Source organism: Stegostoma tigrinum, chromosome 16, assembly GCF_030684315.1.
Source record: "Stegostoma tigrinum isolate sSteTig4 chromosome 16, sSteTig4.hap1, whole genome shotgun sequence".
NCBI lineage: Eukaryota > Metazoa > Chordata > Chondrichthyes > Orectolobiformes > Stegostomatidae > Stegostoma > Stegostoma tigrinum.
Window position 1 is genome coordinate 39,954,791 of NC_081369.1, and position 17,881 is coordinate 39,972,671.

Below are 17,881 nucleotides of genomic sequence, written 5' to 3' on the forward strand. Positions count from 1 at the left end.
TGTCAGTTAGGTCCCCTTCCACCTTCACATACCTTCCGAGAAAGGTCAGGACATCAACTGCTGGCACATGCGGGCTGTACATGTGTACAGTCACCATACGGCTCCTCTGTGCTGGCATCACAAACAGTGGGATAACGGTCAATACAGAGAGGGGGCCCTCACCTCCTTTCTCCTTGAAAACCTCCAGGAAGCGCTCGCAAAGCTTGGCACTCCGGAAGGTCACGTCGTAAAAACCTCCTCCGGGGAAATCCTGCAGGCAGTAAATGTCCGCAGCAGCGAACCCACAACAGTCCAACAGGACCCTCTTCACGAAGAAGGTGCGGTCCACAGGTGCACCTTCATCCACCTTCTTTACAGAAACACGGATGGTGTTCCGGACCCCCTGACCTGGGGCACGAGCACTTGCCGCAGCCATCGTTGCAGGTTGGCTGCTCCCCTGAACCAGCGTTAGGCTGAAGCCAGCATTAAGATCCACTGGTCGCAAGGGTGCACAGCCAACCCAACGTCCTCCTTTCACCTCCTAGATAGCACTCTCGTCCTCTCGGTCCACAAGAGAGAGGGTCTTTATTGTGTTCGAGATGTAAGCTAGTTCACTGAGCTTGCCGGTTTGTTCCCAGACGTTTCGTCACCATTCTAGGTAACATCATAAGTGAGCCTCCGATGAAGTGCTGGCGTTATGTCCCGCCTTCTATTTATTGGTTTAGGTTTCCTTGGGTTGGTGATGTCATTTCCTGCATTGGTGATGTCATTTCCTGTTCTTTTTCTCAGAGGATGGTAGATTGGCTCCAAATCAATGTGTTTGTTGATGGAATTCCGGTTGGAATGCCATGCTTCTAGGAATTCTCGTGCATGTCTCTGTTTGGCTTGTCCTAGGATGGATGTGTTGTCCCAATCGAAGTGGTGTCCTTCCTCATCTGTATGTAAGGATACGAGTGATAGTGGGTCATGTCGTTTTGTGGCTAGTTGATGTTCATGTATCCTGGTGGCTAGCTTTCTGCCAGTTTGTCCAATGTAGTGTTTGTCACAGTTCTTGCAAGGTATTTTGTAGATGACGTTTGTTTTGCTTGTTGTCTGTGTAGGGTCTTTTAAGTTCATTAGTTGCTGTTTTTGTGTGTTGGTAGGTTTGTGGGCTACCCTGATGCCAAGAGGTCCGAGTAGTCTGGCAGTCATTTTGATGTAGAGGAGAGTGGTTATGGTTTCTGGGCCCGTTTTGTCAGTTTGTTTGGGTTTATTGCTGAGGGATCTGCGGACTGTGTTCATAGGGTACCCGTTCTTTTTGAATACGCTGTATAAGTGATTTTCTTCTGCTCTTCGTAGTTCCTCTGTGCTGCAGTGTGTGGTGGCTCGTTGGAATAATATTCTAATGCAGCTTTGTTTGTGGGTGTTGGGATGGTTGCTCCTGTAGTTCAAACAAACTAGAGGAAACCTTCAAGACCATCAATACTACCCTTTACTGGCATAACATTCACAAAAGAGGAGGAAAACAACAACAAACTGCCATTCCCAAATGTCACAGTAGAGCGAACAGCCAATGGGGAACTTCAAACCAGCATCTACAGGAAAACAACACATACGGACCAAATACTGAACTACAGGAGCAACCATCCCAACACCCACAAACGAAGCTGCATTAGAACATTATTCCAACGAGCCACCACACACTGCAGCACAGAGGAACTACGAAGAGCAGAAGAAAATCACCTATACAGCATATTCAAAAAGAACGGGTACCCAATGAACACAGTCCGCAGATCCCTCAGCAATAAACCCAAACAAACAGACAAAACGGGCCCAGAAACCATAACCACTCTCCTCTACATCAAAGACATTTCCAAAATGACTGCCAGACTACTCGGACCTCTTGGCATCAGGGTAGCCCACAAACCTACCAACACACTAAAACAGCAACTAATGAACTTAAAAGACCCTACACAGACAATAAGCAAAACGAATGTCATCTACAAAATACCTTGCAAGAACTGTGACAAATACTACATTGGACAAACAGGCAGAAAGCTAGCCACCAGGATACATGAACATCAACTAGCCCCAAAACGACGTGACCCACTTCGATTGGGACAACACATCCATCCTAGGACAAGCCAAACAGAGACATGCACGAGAATTCCTAGAAGCATGGCATTCCAACCGGAACTCCATCAACAAACACATTGATTTGGAGCCAATCTACCATCCTCTGAGAAAAAGAACAGGAAATGACATCACCAATGCAGGAAATGACATCACCAACCCAAGGAAACCTAAACCAATAAATAGAAAGCGGGACATAACACCAGCGCTTTATCGGAGGCTCACTGATGATATTACCTAGAATGGTGACGAAACGTCTGAAAACTAGCCTTCCAGCTCAGTGAGCAAACTCACATTCAAAATAATGTCACATTGGTGTACATTTATCATTCTCATACAAAATTTCAAAAAAGGTGAGATTTATCATTTTAATCCTCAAACATTATTCTGGTTGGCTGGAATATTGGTGACATGGTTAGTAAAAATTGGCATCTATCCATGGCAGAACAATTTGATTTTCCCCCAAACAAGCACCAAGTAGACAGATCAGCTGCAGTGCCTGCCAATTTTACCAATGAGGTCAACAATTTCAGGTTCAGTCCTCATCAGTACTGCCAGAGAGTTCTGGTACCAAATATGCATGATATCAACCTGGTTCTGAAAGGTTAGGATGTCACATTTCTTATCTGTGAAACAGGATGATAGGTCAGTTGGAAGGGAAGGTGATCCCTGGTATAAAATGGGTGTCTTTAGGCATTATAGATGAATGAGAGCCACATGTAATCCTCCTGAGCACGGAAATAAAATCTTGAAATTTCTTGGACTGTTCTTTGAGCAAATTGTCAATGGCCCTTTAAGGCTTCTCAACATCTAACACAACTGGTTTGAATGTGTTGCTGACACTTGTAGCAAATCGTATCAGAATATCTGTGACCATGGGGTGTCACAGGCATCCACCTTCTCCGCTCTCAGACATTCAGTGTAACTCTTCTGCAACCACTGTGCGGTGTCTTTCATCCAACTCCACCCACATTGATTCCTTTTTCTGGAGCGTGCAATACACTTTTTATCGCATGTCATGAAGGCATGGGAAATGTATATGCAAGTTCCACTTACCGAACAAGATGTATGTTGAACAAAGAAATTGTAACTGCCTAAAATATATGGATGATCTTTCCTTCAAGATGAAGTGAAACTGCTTTGAGTATGGTAACTTGGAGGTAATGTTACCGGATTTATGATCCAGAGGCTCTGACAAATGTTCTACTGACATGAGTTCAAATTTGACCATAACTACTAGAGGAACTTAAATTTAATTATTTAAAGCAGGGATGAAATTCCAGTCTCAGTAACGATGACTGTGAAACTGCCAGGTTATCCTAAAAACTCAACTGGTTTACTCATAATACAGTGACAGAAATCAACAATTCTTTCCTGAACTGGCCAACATTTACTGCAGATGCACTGCGATGTGGTTGACTTTTAACAGCCATCTGAAATGGTATTGCAAGCTGTATAGTTGTGTCAAACCACTAGAGAGAAAAAAAACCACTAGATGTAGCTACACGTGAACTATAGAAAGTTGCTCCAGAAACAGCTCACCATCAGCTTCTCAAGGGTAATAATAGTTGAACAAATGCTCGTCTTACTGGCATAATTACATCTCAAGAATGAATTTAAAGAAATTGCTTCTGAAGTTTTAAACTATAAATACAAATTATGTAAAGCTCTGATTACAATATACTGCATGTAGCAGTTGTCTTACGTGTTTGGTTGTTTTTCAGGATGTCCTGGACTCCAAGAACAATGTTATAAAGGACTTGCAGTATGAACTAGCTCGGGTTTGTAAGGTATGAGTGAAATGTGTAATTGTGTTCTACTACTGTATTGTAGTAATATTCCAGTGTCTTTGCATTTTCTCCAGAACTAGTGTGTTTCACTCATTGTGTTGCATAAAAATAACTTTTCCTCACATATTGAATATCTGCTAAGCACCTGAAATTTTTGTGCTCTAGGTATCAACCCTTCAATTATTGGAAGCCATTTCTCTTTATTTACTCTATCTAAACCCTGCATGATTTAAACAACCTCTACTAAGTACAGTATACTCTTAACCTTTCTGCCTGCTATAACAAGAACAACCATGGGCTCTCCAGCAGAGAACAATTTTCTCTAGTCTTTTGGAGGGTTATTTTGATGATGCAGAAATTGTCCAAATATTTCAGAAATTATTCAACTTACTGGGATTCCTGGAGAATAATATTCTTTTCATGTTACTAAAGAACTTTTAGCCTCCTGAGGTAAAAAAAATCATCTTTGTCATTAGGTTGTAAAACCATGTGACATTGTATCATTTCCTGTGCAACAGTCTAATTAACATATCACAGAGTAAAGCTTAATCCCTTTGCTGTCTCCCCTCAGATCTGTGACTTTTTATGGGATGCCTAATGTGGTAGCTTGGCTAGACTGTCTGAACATGTTCTCAACTCCTTTGGAGGAGACTGGAAATTCAAGCTGTAGTGATTGTAATGAGGTTCCTGACTGGGCTGTTAACCTGGTCCAATCAGGGTGCCCTGGCTGACAGATGTATACAAGAGTGTCAGAGGTTCTGTTCACTCTGAGAGTTGGCTCTTGGGAAGCTGGACCATGTCAAGTACCCTGCATGTGTAAATAAAGGGTAATGTGGTGATGGGACACTGGCCCCTGTGGACAGACAGAGAATTGCCTGATGACTCTGGTTCAGCAATTGAATTGTCATTTGGATATCTTGATGAACATATCATCTCTACTCTGTTTGATTGCGTTGATGACTGCTTCAACTATAGAGGAAAGTAGTGCATGTTTATTCTGTGGCAGTGTACCATTTTCGGTTGTATGAGCTAGTACTGTGGATCCTTGAGTTCTACCCCATGTGGCCCATTTAGTTTTATATGCAATTGTAGAAAACGTTTATATTCTCTAACCATGGTCAGTATTGGAAGGATTAAACACTGCTGTCATCCAACATTTGTCCAAGGGAAAGCATCACAATATCATCAATATCCTCTATTTCATAGATCTTGTTGCCTGTTGAAGACTTCTCCTTTTATTCATTCTATACAAACTTGTTGGTGTGATGCACAACCTGAAAGTAACAGCTTTTGCAAAAAATTTACTTTTGTGCTCTTTGGCACAGCAATTTTTATGGCTGTCTTTTCTGCCACATTGATGTCTGTTGGTAGGGGCAGTTGATAAATGCTCTTCCTGTCATCTCTGCTTTTGCACAACCACGTATGTGCTTTTGAATTTTGGCATATCCCATAAATTGGCTTAGTGGAGTATGGCTCTGTCCTTCTCCCAAATCATCAATTTGTTTTGCTTCCTGACTTCAGCTTGTCTGTTCAGTTAAATTGCCTTCGGGGAACATGGATCAAATAAAACTTCATCCAAGATTCTGACAGTAATCTGGTTTCCTTTTACCTGCTATTTTCACAGTTCTGTACAATCCTGTACAGATCATTGCTAGAAGTATCAATGCATTCCCCTTTTCCCTGGGTGTACTTCTTAAAGTAGGCCCACTCAGCAAAAGGTATGTTTCTGTAGATTGAAGTGAATATCAAATGTTAACGTTACTTTTTCATACATAGCTTTTTTTGGTCAATGCCTTTCCTGAGCATGGTGGCTCAGTGGTTAGTACTGCTGCTTCACAGTGCTGAGGATCTGTGTTCGATTTCACCCTCGGATGACTGTCTGTGTGCAGTTTGCACATTCTCCCCGTGTCTCTGTGGGTTTCCACACGGTGCTCTTTTTTTTTCTCTCCCACGGTCCAAAGATGTGCAGATTAGGTGGATTGGCCATGCTAAATTGCCCTTAGTGTTGAGGGATATGTAGATTGAGAAAGTGGGATGGGTCTGGGTGGGATGTTGTTCAGAGAGTCAGTGCGGACTTGATGGGCTGAATGGCCTCTGGAGCTTCTAAAAATATCATTTGCTTGGCCCTCGATTGCATACAATAGTATGCTGATCTATTCATTTCAGCTTCAGAGCAAGAGCAGAATCAGTTCACTAGCTGGTAAATCTTCAACACCAATTTAGCCGCACTTTTGGATTGGGACCTGGGTGAAGCTTCCCAGTAAAGATGGAGGCTTCTCCGTATTATTCTTTCACTCACCGTCGCATATATTTGTGCTCCAGTTGTGCTATGAAAGAACATGTATAGTTTCTGCTGAAGTTAGGGAGACATAACTTAAAAAACACAGCATCTTCTTGCCAGAGATAGTAGGAACTACAGATGCCGGAGAATACAAGATAACAAGGTGTAGAGCTGGGTGAACACAGCAGACCAAGCAGCATCTGAGGAGCAGGAAAGCTGACATTTCGGGCCAAGACCCTTCTTCAGAAACAGGGGTGGAGGGGAAGGGGATTCTGAAATAAATAGGGAGAGAGGGGGAGGCGGATAGAAGATGGATAAAGGAGAAGATGGGTGGAGATGATACAGACAGGCCAAAGAAGCAGGGGTGGAGCCAGTAAAGGTGAGTGTAGGTTGGGAGTTAGGGAGGGGATAGGTCAGTCCAGGGAGGATGGACAGGTTAAGGGGGTGGGATGAGGCTAGTAGGTAGGAGGTGGGAGTGGGGCTTGAGGTGGGAGGAGGGGATAGGTGGGAGGAAGGACAGGTTAAGGAGGCGGGGACGAGCTGGGCTGGTTTTGGGATGCAGTAGGGGAAGGGGAGATTTTGAAGCTTGTGAAGTCCACATTGTTACCATTGGGCTGCAGGGTTCCCAAGTGAAATGTGAGGTGCTGTTCCTGCAACCTTTGGGTGGCATCGTTGTGGCACTGCAGGAGGCCCAGGCTGGACATGTCGTCTACGGAATGGGAGGGGGAGTTGAAATGGTTTGCGGTACAGTTGTTTGTTATGAACCGAGCATAGGTGTTCCGCAGAGCGGTCCCCAAGCCTCCGCTTGGTTTCCCCAATGTAGAAGAGGCCACAGCTGGAACAGCAGATACAGTTTACTACATTATCAGATGTGCAGGTGAAGATCTGCTTGATATGGAAGGTCTTCATGGGGCCTGGGATGGGGGTGAGGGGGAAGGAGTAGGGGCAAGTGTAGTACTTCCTGCGGTTGCAGGGAAAAGTGCCGGGTGTGGTGGGGCTGGAGAGGAGTGTGGAGCTGACAAGGGAGCTACGGAGAGAGTGGTCCATCCGGAAGGCAAATAAGGATGGGGTGAGAAAAATGTCTTTGGTGGTGGGATCGAATTGCAGATGGTGGAAGTGTCAGAGGATGATGCATTGGATCCAGAGATTGGTGGGGTGATACGTGAGGACGAGGGGAATTCTGTTTTGGTTGTTATTGCAGGGAGGGGGTATGAGGGATGAGTTGCGGGAAATGTGGGAGACACAGTAGAGGGCATTCTTGACCACTGTGGGGGATGTTGCGGTCCTTGCCATGAAACTTCAAGGGAGACCAAGACCATATGATACTGCATAATGTGCTGTTATGATGTACACTGTCTGATGAGTATATCACCCAATCAAGCTTAAACCTTACATTGCAAAGACCCACACATACCTTTGGTGGTTGACCATTGTTCTGATTACTCCTCATTGTTTTGAAGTTTGTCCAATTGTCTTTGTGAAGGCGGAGATAATGGGAACTGCAGATGCTGGAGATTCCAAGATAATAAAATGTGAGGCTGGATGAACACAGCAGGCCAAGCAGCATCTCAGGAGCACAAAAGCTGACGTTTCGGGCCTAGACCCTTCATCAGAGGGTCTAGGCCCGAAACGTCAGCTTTTGTGCTCCTGAGATGCTGCTTGGCCTGCTGTGTTCATCCAGCCTCACATTTTATTGTCTTTGTGAAGGCTTCTGGTTAAATGCATACTTGTAGAAGTATTCTTTAAAGGAGGATAGCTGGAAGTGGGTGGAACTTGAAAAGAAATAGTTCCATATTGCAGGCTGAACTAAAATAAACATTGGACAATTCTAATTTAGTTAGGAAGAAACACACCAATGTCATGTCAACAGATTGTCTTTACAACAGATTCAGAATGAATGTTTTGACAAAAGCCATCCTAGCTGTTAATTCTTGAAAATTTATAATAATGGTTATTCTTTGCACAAAGTATAGTTCAAGAGGAAACCTGTCAACGTCCAATGACATCAGATAATGTTTGCCTCTAAGAGAGGTCGACCATTTTCAATATGTACAAAGACGCATTGTCCCAGATTTTTTGCAGGCGAGACAGTAGTTAGAGATAGAAGTTGTACATGTGAACCCTGCGGAATCTCCATTATTGCATAGAGAGGTATTTCCTGTACTCAGGGTCAATCTGAATACACAAGATCAATCTGTACACTCAGATATCTGCAACTAAACCTCCCCCAACCACTTAACCATCGTTCCTCCCCCTCCCCCAACTTTATCTCGACACCATCCTTGGATCTGACATCTCCCATGCTGCCACCTGACTCTACTGGGCCCAACTTGACTGAAACTCATGCCTCTACTGGACCCGACTTGACCTGATTTCCTCACCACTAGACCTGAACTTCTTTGACCCAACACCAGCCTTCACTGGACCCAATTTCTCCACCTATCCTGACCTACCCTATATACTGCACCATTTCCCTTGCCACCTGGCTTGACATCTTGCCCTGTTTCCCACTTGATATCCTACCCATTTGCCACCCTATATCTCCTTACCTGGCACCCTACTCCGTCCCTAACCAGCACTCTACTTTGGTGGCACCTGACCCTGTACCAATTTGGTATCCTACCCTGGCATCCTACTGCTCCCTAACTAGCACCCTGTGCAGATGGTATTCTGCTTACCTGACACTCTACCCAGCTGACATCCTACTAACCTGACACTCTTCCCGCTAATCATCTAGCACCCTACCCTGCCATAGTTGACACTTCCCAGCTGCCATCCTTCTTACTTGATACCCTATTTACCTGGCATCCTATCCCCACCACCCTCCCGGCATCGTACCATCACACTTACCTTGTGTCCTTATGGCTTGACAGCGGCTGTCAGAGTGGCTACCAGGACTTTGACATTTCAGAATACAGCAGCTGAAAAGGAGACATAGTTTGTCTTCCTTTGACATTTCTGCATTTAGAAGAAACTGAGAGAATTCAGGCATGGCTCTGCATTTCCGAGGGAGTCCAGATCAAAATTGTCCCTAACAAATGTGGAGCTCCCTTCTTTTATAAAAAGAAATTATGTGGGATTGCCAGCCCTCAGAAAATCCAGCCCAGAAATTACTGCAAACTTATTGATGGACAATTTTTTTGAAAGAGCCAATGGAATACCTACCTTCTGTGCTGCACTGTGCTTCACTTTGTAACAAGTCTGGTATTGTGATTTCTTTCCTTTCTGTCCCGTTAACCCAGTAGCACCGTTAATTTGTGGCACTGACAACTACCAAACTGCAATGCACTTAAATTTTTAGATACTTGTTCAAAAATAAGTCTTGCTTTAAATAAGTTGTAGGACTTTTGAGTAGAAGTTAATTATTTCTCTAGCTAGTAGGAAACTATTTGCTTTGCATATGCTGCACCATTGTGATTCCTTAATTTCCAGCAAAAACTAATTCGCAATGATGACCCATATCTCAGTGGTTCCTGAATATTTGTTAACGGCCAAACCATAGGGAAAGAAATGTTAGCTTTTTGAAAAGAGATACAGGAATTACACAACTTCTGTCAGATCATATTTAAAAATAAATATCTCAGCTGGAAATAATTTCACCTTGGTGTACATGCCTTAATTCAAGGCCTGAGTATATAAATTCTAGGCCATTAAATGCCAGTAATTAATTACTGAATGTGGACTGTACTGGTGGCAGTGCCAGTTTTCAAATGATTGTAAAATCTATGACATATTCTGACGGTTCAGGTAATTTTTTAAAATTCCATGGTAGTATTTGAAAAACAAGAAGATCTGTGTTGTGTCCAAAATTCTTCTCTCAAAAAACATCATCCAAAATGAATGAATGAGCATTAATTTCACTCCTGTTCGTGAGAATCTGTTATTACATAAGCAATACGGCAGCTGTTTTAATAACAGTTGCTGCATTCAAATTAATTCATTGCATATAGCATGCTTTGAAACATTAATCAGAAATCTGAGGTGGCACCATTTAAATACAGTCTGTCTGTTTGACGCCTTTTCACACAAGTTCTTTGTAGATATATGGTTGCAATATGGAAAAGATAATTTTAATGTAAAAGGTTAAGCACATATTTTCTGTGGGATTATGAAGTAAAAGTTGACACTCTGATTTTTACACAGGCACACAACGATTTGCTGCGAACATATGAAGCAAAACTGACTGCATTTGGAATTCCAGTAGATGAGCTTGGATTCAAACCACTAGAGACTGCCTTTTGTGGACAGAAGATTGGTCAGGGCCCAGCTGGGCTGGTTGCTGCTTCAACATAGGTCTGGTGTATTATTTAGATATCCTAATAATATGTCCAACACTTGGTTACCAATAACTAAGATTGGTAGCGTTTCTAATTATGATGTAATACAAATTGCTCTGAGGAAATCTGTTAGGGGATTTTTTTTTAACACTAGAAATTAATGAAGTGAAGTTTGTAAATACTTCATGGCTTTGAAACTTGCCTTTTTTTTAAAGTAAGAATGAATATTTAAAGTATATTTCCCTCATCATAATAGGATCTGATTGGATTCCTGTACACCAGAATAAATATTCTATTAATTTGAACAACACAGAATACACGTATTTTGCTGGTAATGTCAGGATTTTGCTAATGACTTAACTCCAGTCACTAAATTGTGTCGAGAAATGTGACAATTTCTGGCTATCTTACCTACCTCAGCTTCATTCAATGCAGCTAACATGTTAAAACATTCGAATATTCTATGTCACTAATCATGTTTTTCAAGCATGGCTATAACATTCTACTTTGAGTTACAGATTCTTGAAAATTAAACTCTAGTTAATTTTTGAAATCTCAAGCATGAGTTCCAAACTAAAATCCTCTCACTTCAAACAACCACCTACCTATATTTTGTTAACTATCCTGTACCATTCATTTTTCCATAGGCTGTTCCGTCACTATGGCAACTGTCATCATGAATTGCAGACTCTGGTAATCTGGTGATGTTCTGGAGCAAGCGATTCCATTGTCAAGGTTTTGAAAATAATCATGTTCTACAATTAATCATGCACAGTGCCGTAGGCAATTTACCAATAATAATAAAATTCTTGAACTTCTTTCTATTTCCAATTGCCATGATTTTACTTTAGATAATTGAAAAATTTGGTAGTGCCCATTTCAATTACATTTAAAGTTTATCTCTCATGCTTGATGCCTTCACACCTCAAGGCTGTTTGGAAAGCTACTTGTTCACCTCAGCAATTTTAAATTTGCTAGTTCCAAAGTCAAATGAGTTTAAAAGAAAATATATTACAATAATAAAAAGGATCCCTTTGAATAGTGATCATTTCTGTTTCCTGCCTCCACCACCAAGCCTCAAGATCAGCTTCCATTCTTAGCTGTAATTTTTATTTACAACTTCTAGACTTTATGAGAAACTTCACTGACAACCAATATACTGTCAAACTTTGTCTCCTACATCAAATCTTGTTTTTGTATCTGCAGCATTACATTTTTAGATCCACATTGGACAAACCTAATGGTTGTCAAATCACTGTTTTTGTTTAAATTCCTGCCATCCTCAGGGATGCTTCTCTGCCACCCATCAAATTTACAAACCCTGCTCATTGCCCCAGTTTGATTCAATGTTAGGCCCTGTCCATGTAAACCTGACATTTAAAAATCCTTCAAAAAGTGTAATCTCCAAAATGGGAAATGTCATTTAACATCATATGATATTTGAAGGTATTGCTTTTGATCAGGTTGACCGAAGTTTCATCCGTATAAGTTTATACATGGTGTTAACTATGTCACTGGTGCAGATATTTATTGTGCCTCACTATTAACTTGGAATTAAATTTTAAATTGTGTTTAACATTCCATATTTGCAGTTGCAAATACTTTTGCAAATTCAGAGCTTTTGCTTAAAGCTTTTTTCATAAACCTTTCTGTTGCATTGACGATTTGCCTTAAAGAGAATATCAACAATATTCAACAAGTTTAGAAGGTTTGCAAGGTTCCTTATTTATTTGCCCTACTCTATTCAACCCTCACCTCATCACATTGTATGATTTCTCAACGCCCCCAGCACATCACGCAAGTTATTAATCTTTATGCAGGTCTAATTAGTTGCTTTTTCCCTTGATTTCAGCTACAGAGCTCATAACTCAACTAGACCTTCTTCACAATCCATCAGTTGAATGTTCTGCCCAGAAGCCCAAGCTTTTGTTCATTTAATAATTTGTGTTCACTTACAAACACATACATTAAAATGCAATTATCAGATGATACAGGAAAAATGTAAGAGTATTTTCAATGTTTTTTTCATTATTCAAGAATTTACTGATAAAAGCTGCAGTTTCAACTACATTTTGGCAAAGAATCTAAGCAGACTGAGGTTAGCATCAAAAAGGGATGGGCAGTCAGACATGATTCGTTGAACTCTGATTTCACAAACTGGAAAAGGAACAGATTGTCTTTATAGGTGAAGATTGAAAAAAGTGGTATTGTACAAATGTTTCATGTATAGTAAATAATGTTTGCAATGAATTAGCTAATGTAAAAAAATGCAATGAATTCAACAATGGGTGGTGCTATAAGCATCTGGAATCTACCTAAACGTTATGCCTGTCAATTATAGAAACAAATCAAAACAAACCCTAGAAATTATTTTAACTTTAGAAATACATGGGATTGGGTGGAGTGTTTGTGTTATATCCTGTCAAATATTATTCTCCATTGTCTCCAAATCAACATTGCACGCAGGGTCAGGTAGAAATTACCTCACGATCTGGATCGGTGGAGTTTAGTCATGCTACATTAATCTGAAAATATTAGACGCAGGAATAAACTGTGCAGCCTGAAATCTCTGTTGTCATTCAGTAAAATCATGGCTGACCTGCACTCCTTTTTATTCCACTTTTAGTCCGTATTTGTTAATATTCATTTTCCTCACTCTTGAAATCTTCATTTGTTCTAGCCTTTGTGGGTAAGACAGTTGTGTAAGCTCATGCATAAAAACATGAGCTCTTCTCAATTTTGAAATTTTTCCATTATTTTCATTCATTCTTAAAAAAAAGCTTATTCCCATCTGCCTTATTGAACATTTTTAAACATTTGATGTGCATTGTTCGCCCTTCGGAATACCAGTTAAGTTTATACAATCTGTCCTCAAAATTTAAGCTCAGTATCCCTAACGGTGATTCTGCACTGTATCCACTCTGCAGTCAGCATATTCTTTCCAAAATATGGTACTCAGAACTGAATGCAGATGGGATTTAGGTAAGGTTCCACAGAACTAAAGCAGAACTTATTCCTTTTATTTATTCCACCCACTTGAGGAAAAAGCCAACATTCAGTTAATCTTGGAGCAAATTACCATAGATGCTGGAATCTATACTGAAAACACAAAGTGCTGAAAATCATAGCAGGTCAGGCAGCATTTAGGGAGAGACAGCAAGCTAATGTTTTAAGTCCAGGTGACTCTTCATCAGAGTTGAATCTGTCAATAATTTCTATCTAAAGTTATTATAAACATTAACAAAATAAAACACACTCCTCATTTTCTGAACTTTATTCAAATCTCAACACTGGCATGGTGATGCTTCCATATGGAGTATCTAAGACTTAATATGTAGTTCATGTTAGTGCTTAGGATCCTCTATAGGTACTGTATGAGAAAGGACTCAGGAGAAGAGCAATGTGGTACTTCTGACATGCATCAGAGATGTTGAAGACAACCTGAAAGAACATAATGAGGGAGGTTCAGCTGTAGACTCCAGTCAGACGAATTCCTTGCATTTGGGTAATTTTGACCTGGCACGATAATATAAAATGGAGATATAAATAATCAGGAAAGTTGTAAATGGGCTGTTGATTCACTACCCAATGATTTTATTTTATCAGACAAAGTCAAAATTACCCCTATAAAATTGTCTAAAGCTACATTTGCCTTGAGTAGATGGATGTAGTGCGAGTGAAATACTTGTGTCCTCATTATGCCACACTCATGGTGGTTCTATCAGTCATACAATAGAATCTTATCAAGTTAATTTCATTTATGAACCTTATTTCTAGAAACATTTTTCAATTGTCTTCTAATGTTATTGTTAAATATTAGAAGTAAACATTTTTTATTCCTGTATTGCGTGAGTTCTATTGATATTCTTGGAACATTTCAGCTTGGTTGCAGCATTTTCTGTAGTTGTTACCTCTATGTATGGATAGAAACTGGCCATCTTTAATGATTGCCAATACTCATCTACCGCAAACTTCATCTTGTATATCCCAGGGACAAAGTTTTCTGACGTAAGCAGACCTGGGCACCTGCCATCGGAGTTTGTTACCCTGCAGACACACAAGTGCATAGTGAAATCACAATATTTGCTGTGTCTGAATTACTTATTTCACTGAAGCGACCACTACTTAATAGTATTACATAATGTACATTATTGTGACTTTTTTAAATGACTAAAATGTGGAGAAAACAGTGCACAACAAGCTACAATTTATTTCCTCATTTTTGCCTGGACAAAAGTTGCAATAATACAAATATGATCTTTTATGTTTCCTTTATAAAGCAAACATTTTTTACAAAACTGCGCTAAATTGCCAGGCAATGGCCATGTCCAGTAAGAGATGAGTACAACTTTTTTTGCTGGTAATGCCCCTTGACATTAAATGGTCTTATTGTCACTGAATACTCAATAATCAATATCCTGGGTGGTGGTGGTAGGGTGGGGGGGGCGGAGGGGTTTGGGTATTGGTGAGATATCACTAACTAAGAAATCGACTGGACTCAACACATAACACAATGGCTGCAAGAACAGGTCAGAGGCGAGGAACAGTAACTTACCTCTGGACTCTGCACAGCCTGTCCACCATCTACAATGCACAAGTCAGGAGTTTGATGGAATACTCCCCACTTGCCTGAAGTGTGCAGTTTCAACCACACTGAAGAACCTTGACCAAGGACAAGCCAGAACAAAGCAGCACACATAATTGGCACCAAATCCACAAGCATCCACTCCCTCCACCACCAATGTTCAGTAGTAGCAGTGTGGACAATCTACCAGATACATGCATAAATTTGTGAATGATCCTTAGCATGACCGCTTCAATCTAGAAGGACAAGGGCAGCAGATACATGGGAACATCATTTGCAAGTTCCCCTCCAAGCCACTCACAATCTTGATGTGGAATTATATCATTGTTTCTTCAATGTTGCTGGGTCAAAATCCTGGAAACCCCTCCCTAACGGCATTGTGGGTCAACCTATAGCTCAAGGATTGCAGTGATTCAAGAAGGCAGTTCACCATCACCTTCTCAAGGTCAGCTAGGGATGGGCAATAAATGCCAACCAGCCAGTGATGTCCACATCTCACGAGCGAATAAAAACTAGCTTCCGCTTTAACAAAGGAAAAGATGTTGCACAAAGGTGCAAATTAGAAAAAGAATGCCAACCCAAAAGAAAAATTAGATGACTAAAGGTTAGAACAGAGTTGGGTGATAATGAAGGTCTTAAAAGCTGCATTGTACTACTCTGTGAATCAGGGTTAGTTTACACAGTTGTCTGGATGGCTGTTTTGTGATGTGCTGTGATGCCAACAGCACAGATTCAATTGCCATAACAATTGAGGTTACCATGAAGATCCAACCTTCTTAACTTTGCCTTTTGCTTGAAGTGTGTTGATCCTCAGATTAACCCAGTTGCCTCTGTCTAATGAGAGAGTGATCTTTTAGGGACTATGATGACTTCACCTTTGCTCTGTGATTCTGCAGTCTGAGGGCAACAATTGCAGAATATGGAGCCACCAATAATTGGTTAATGGAGAGCGTGGAGGAGGACTTTGTGATGAATGGTTGTTGAGCTAGAGGAGGTTATGCAGACAAGGAGGCACAAGGCAATTAGTGGGTGTAAGTGTAATGAGAATGTAAGCCATTGGGGACCCAAAAACAAAATAGTTCAATGAGATTAGGGTGAAAGACTTTAGTGCAGGATAAGTTACAGGTAGTCAAGTTTAAATGAGTTGAGATTTATGGAGGTCAGAGACTGTCCTTGAATTTGGAATTAATTAGTTTGGAAGTAACAAAGGCATAATTGAAAGGTAGATGATGAGCTATTAGGCCTAGAAGGAAACAATGCTAGAAGTGGAAGTAATCAGTCTTTGTGACACAAGTGTTTGGAAGCTCTGTCAAATATGATAATAAAATGTGAGGCTGGATGAACACAGCAGGCCGAGCAGCATCTCAGAAGCACAAAAGCTGACGTTCCGGGCCTAGACCCTTCATCAGAGAGGGGGATGGGGTGAGGGTTCTGGAATAAATAGGGAGAGAGGGGGAGGCGGACCGAAGATGGAGAGAAAAGAAGATAGGTGGGGAGGTAGGGAGGGGATAGGTCAGTCCAGGGAAGACGGACAGGTCAAGGAGGAGGGAGGGATGAGGTTAGTAGGTAGATGGGGGTGCGGCTTGGGGTGGGAGGAAGGGATGGGTGAGAGGAAGAACAGATTAGGGAGGCAGAGACAGGTTGGACTGGTTTTGGGATGCAGTGGGGGGAGGGGACGAACTGGGCTGGTTTAGGGATGTGCTCCTGAAATGCTGCTCGGCCTGCTGTGTTCATCCAGCCTCACATTTTATTATCTTGGATTCTCCAGCATCTGCAGTTCCCATTATCTCTGTCAAATATGATGTTGCAATTGCAAGCTAGATCAAGACTGTGGCTCAAAAGGTACATAGATTTGGTGGAATTGGAAGAACTCACAATGGGTGCTGCAGACATGGGTTTTAGATATTTTCTAATCAACCTGTTCAGAGATAGTATTACACATTTTTGACGCAGGAGGAATTTGAGCCCAGGCCTCCTGGCTCAGAGGTAGGGTGCCATAAGAGCCCCAGCGGGATAGTTTTAGACTTCCAATGTTTAATTAGAGTAAATTGAAGCAGATTCTGATAGACATGGAGTTTGCCAAGGCTGTGCAAAGACAGAATTGGGTGTCATTGAGCAAGTGTGACAATGAAATTATTTTCTGGAGTTACTTGGCTACTATTAAATAATTGAGTGTGGAGGCCAGCAGTTACACAGAGTTCAACAATGGAGGAGAGGTGTTGGAGGTGAACAGTTTGGTTCATTGTGCCAAAAGCTGTATCAGTCAAATACTCAGTTTTAAGTGTTCATGGATACAGACTTTGTGTTCAGAAATTGTTTGCTGCAATTCACAATGTGTAAAGTTTAAAGGGCTTCCCAAATTAGCAGCGATGGAAGGAAATTGTTTTCAATTATCTGAATTTGTTTGGTGCTTTTCTTTAAGGAAAAGATAGTAGACCAGTGTCACTACTGTTACTGCCTCTTTCTCAATGAGCTGTTCAAAGTACTGTCTCCTTTTCCTTTGTATTTGGTGGGCTACTTAGGCTCAGTGCTTCTGATTATGGATCCAGTACAAACAGTATTATCCCCAGAGTAAACCTGCGAGATATGATAAGGCTGGCTGAGAAATTTCAGTCTTAACCGAGTCTAGCATGTTCAGACCTCTACATTGGGAGGATGCAGTCTTAGCATCCCAATGAACACAATATATGAAGAAGTTTTCATGTGCCATTCTGGGACACCGGCTTCCCTGATGTTAAGTCTCGAGTTCCAATTAGTTGATCTCTTGATGGCTGTATAATTTTACTTTAAGAATTTGATTTAGTTATTTAAATGCAATGTACAGATACCGATGTATCTGAATAAAATCAAAACAGTC

The 17,881-nt window shown here is 41.2% G+C and overlaps 2 protein-coding genes across 5 annotated transcripts in view; one reads left to right on the forward strand and one right to left on the reverse strand.

The window, feature by feature from the left end:
- gas8 (growth arrest-specific 8) overlaps nucleotides 1–17,881 on the forward strand; it is a 48,068-nt gene that overhangs the window by 23,272 nt on the left and 6,915 nt on the right. Inside the window, exons 10-12 of one of the 2 annotated variants that reach the window (XM_048546842.2) lie at nucleotides 3,816–3,881; nucleotides 10,306–10,455; nucleotides 11,087–14,240. In XM_048546842.2, the coding sequence (XP_048402799.1) occupies nucleotides 3,816–3,881; nucleotides 10,306–10,455 (216 nt within the window). In that variant the 3' untranslated portion in view covers nucleotides 11,087–14,240. Of the gene's footprint in view, nucleotides 1–3,815; nucleotides 3,882–10,305; nucleotides 10,456–11,086; nucleotides 14,241–17,881 lie in introns of those variants that run through there. The other variant, XM_048546843.2, reaches the window with a different exon arrangement.
- Nucleotides 13,699–17,881, reverse strand: part of uraha (urate (5-hydroxyiso-) hydrolase a) — a 58,998-nt gene continuing 54,815 nt past the window's right edge. For all 3 annotated transcript variants that reach the window (XM_048546846.2, XM_048546844.2, XM_048546847.2), the window contains 2 exons: nucleotides 14,351–14,486; nucleotides 13,699–13,880 (listed from right to left, as the gene is read on the reverse strand). In XM_048546846.2, coding sequence (XP_048402803.1) covers nucleotides 13,791–13,880; nucleotides 14,351–14,486 — 226 coding nt within the window. In that variant the 3' untranslated portion in view covers nucleotides 13,699–13,790. The remainder of the gene's footprint in view (nucleotides 13,881–14,350; nucleotides 14,487–17,881) is intronic.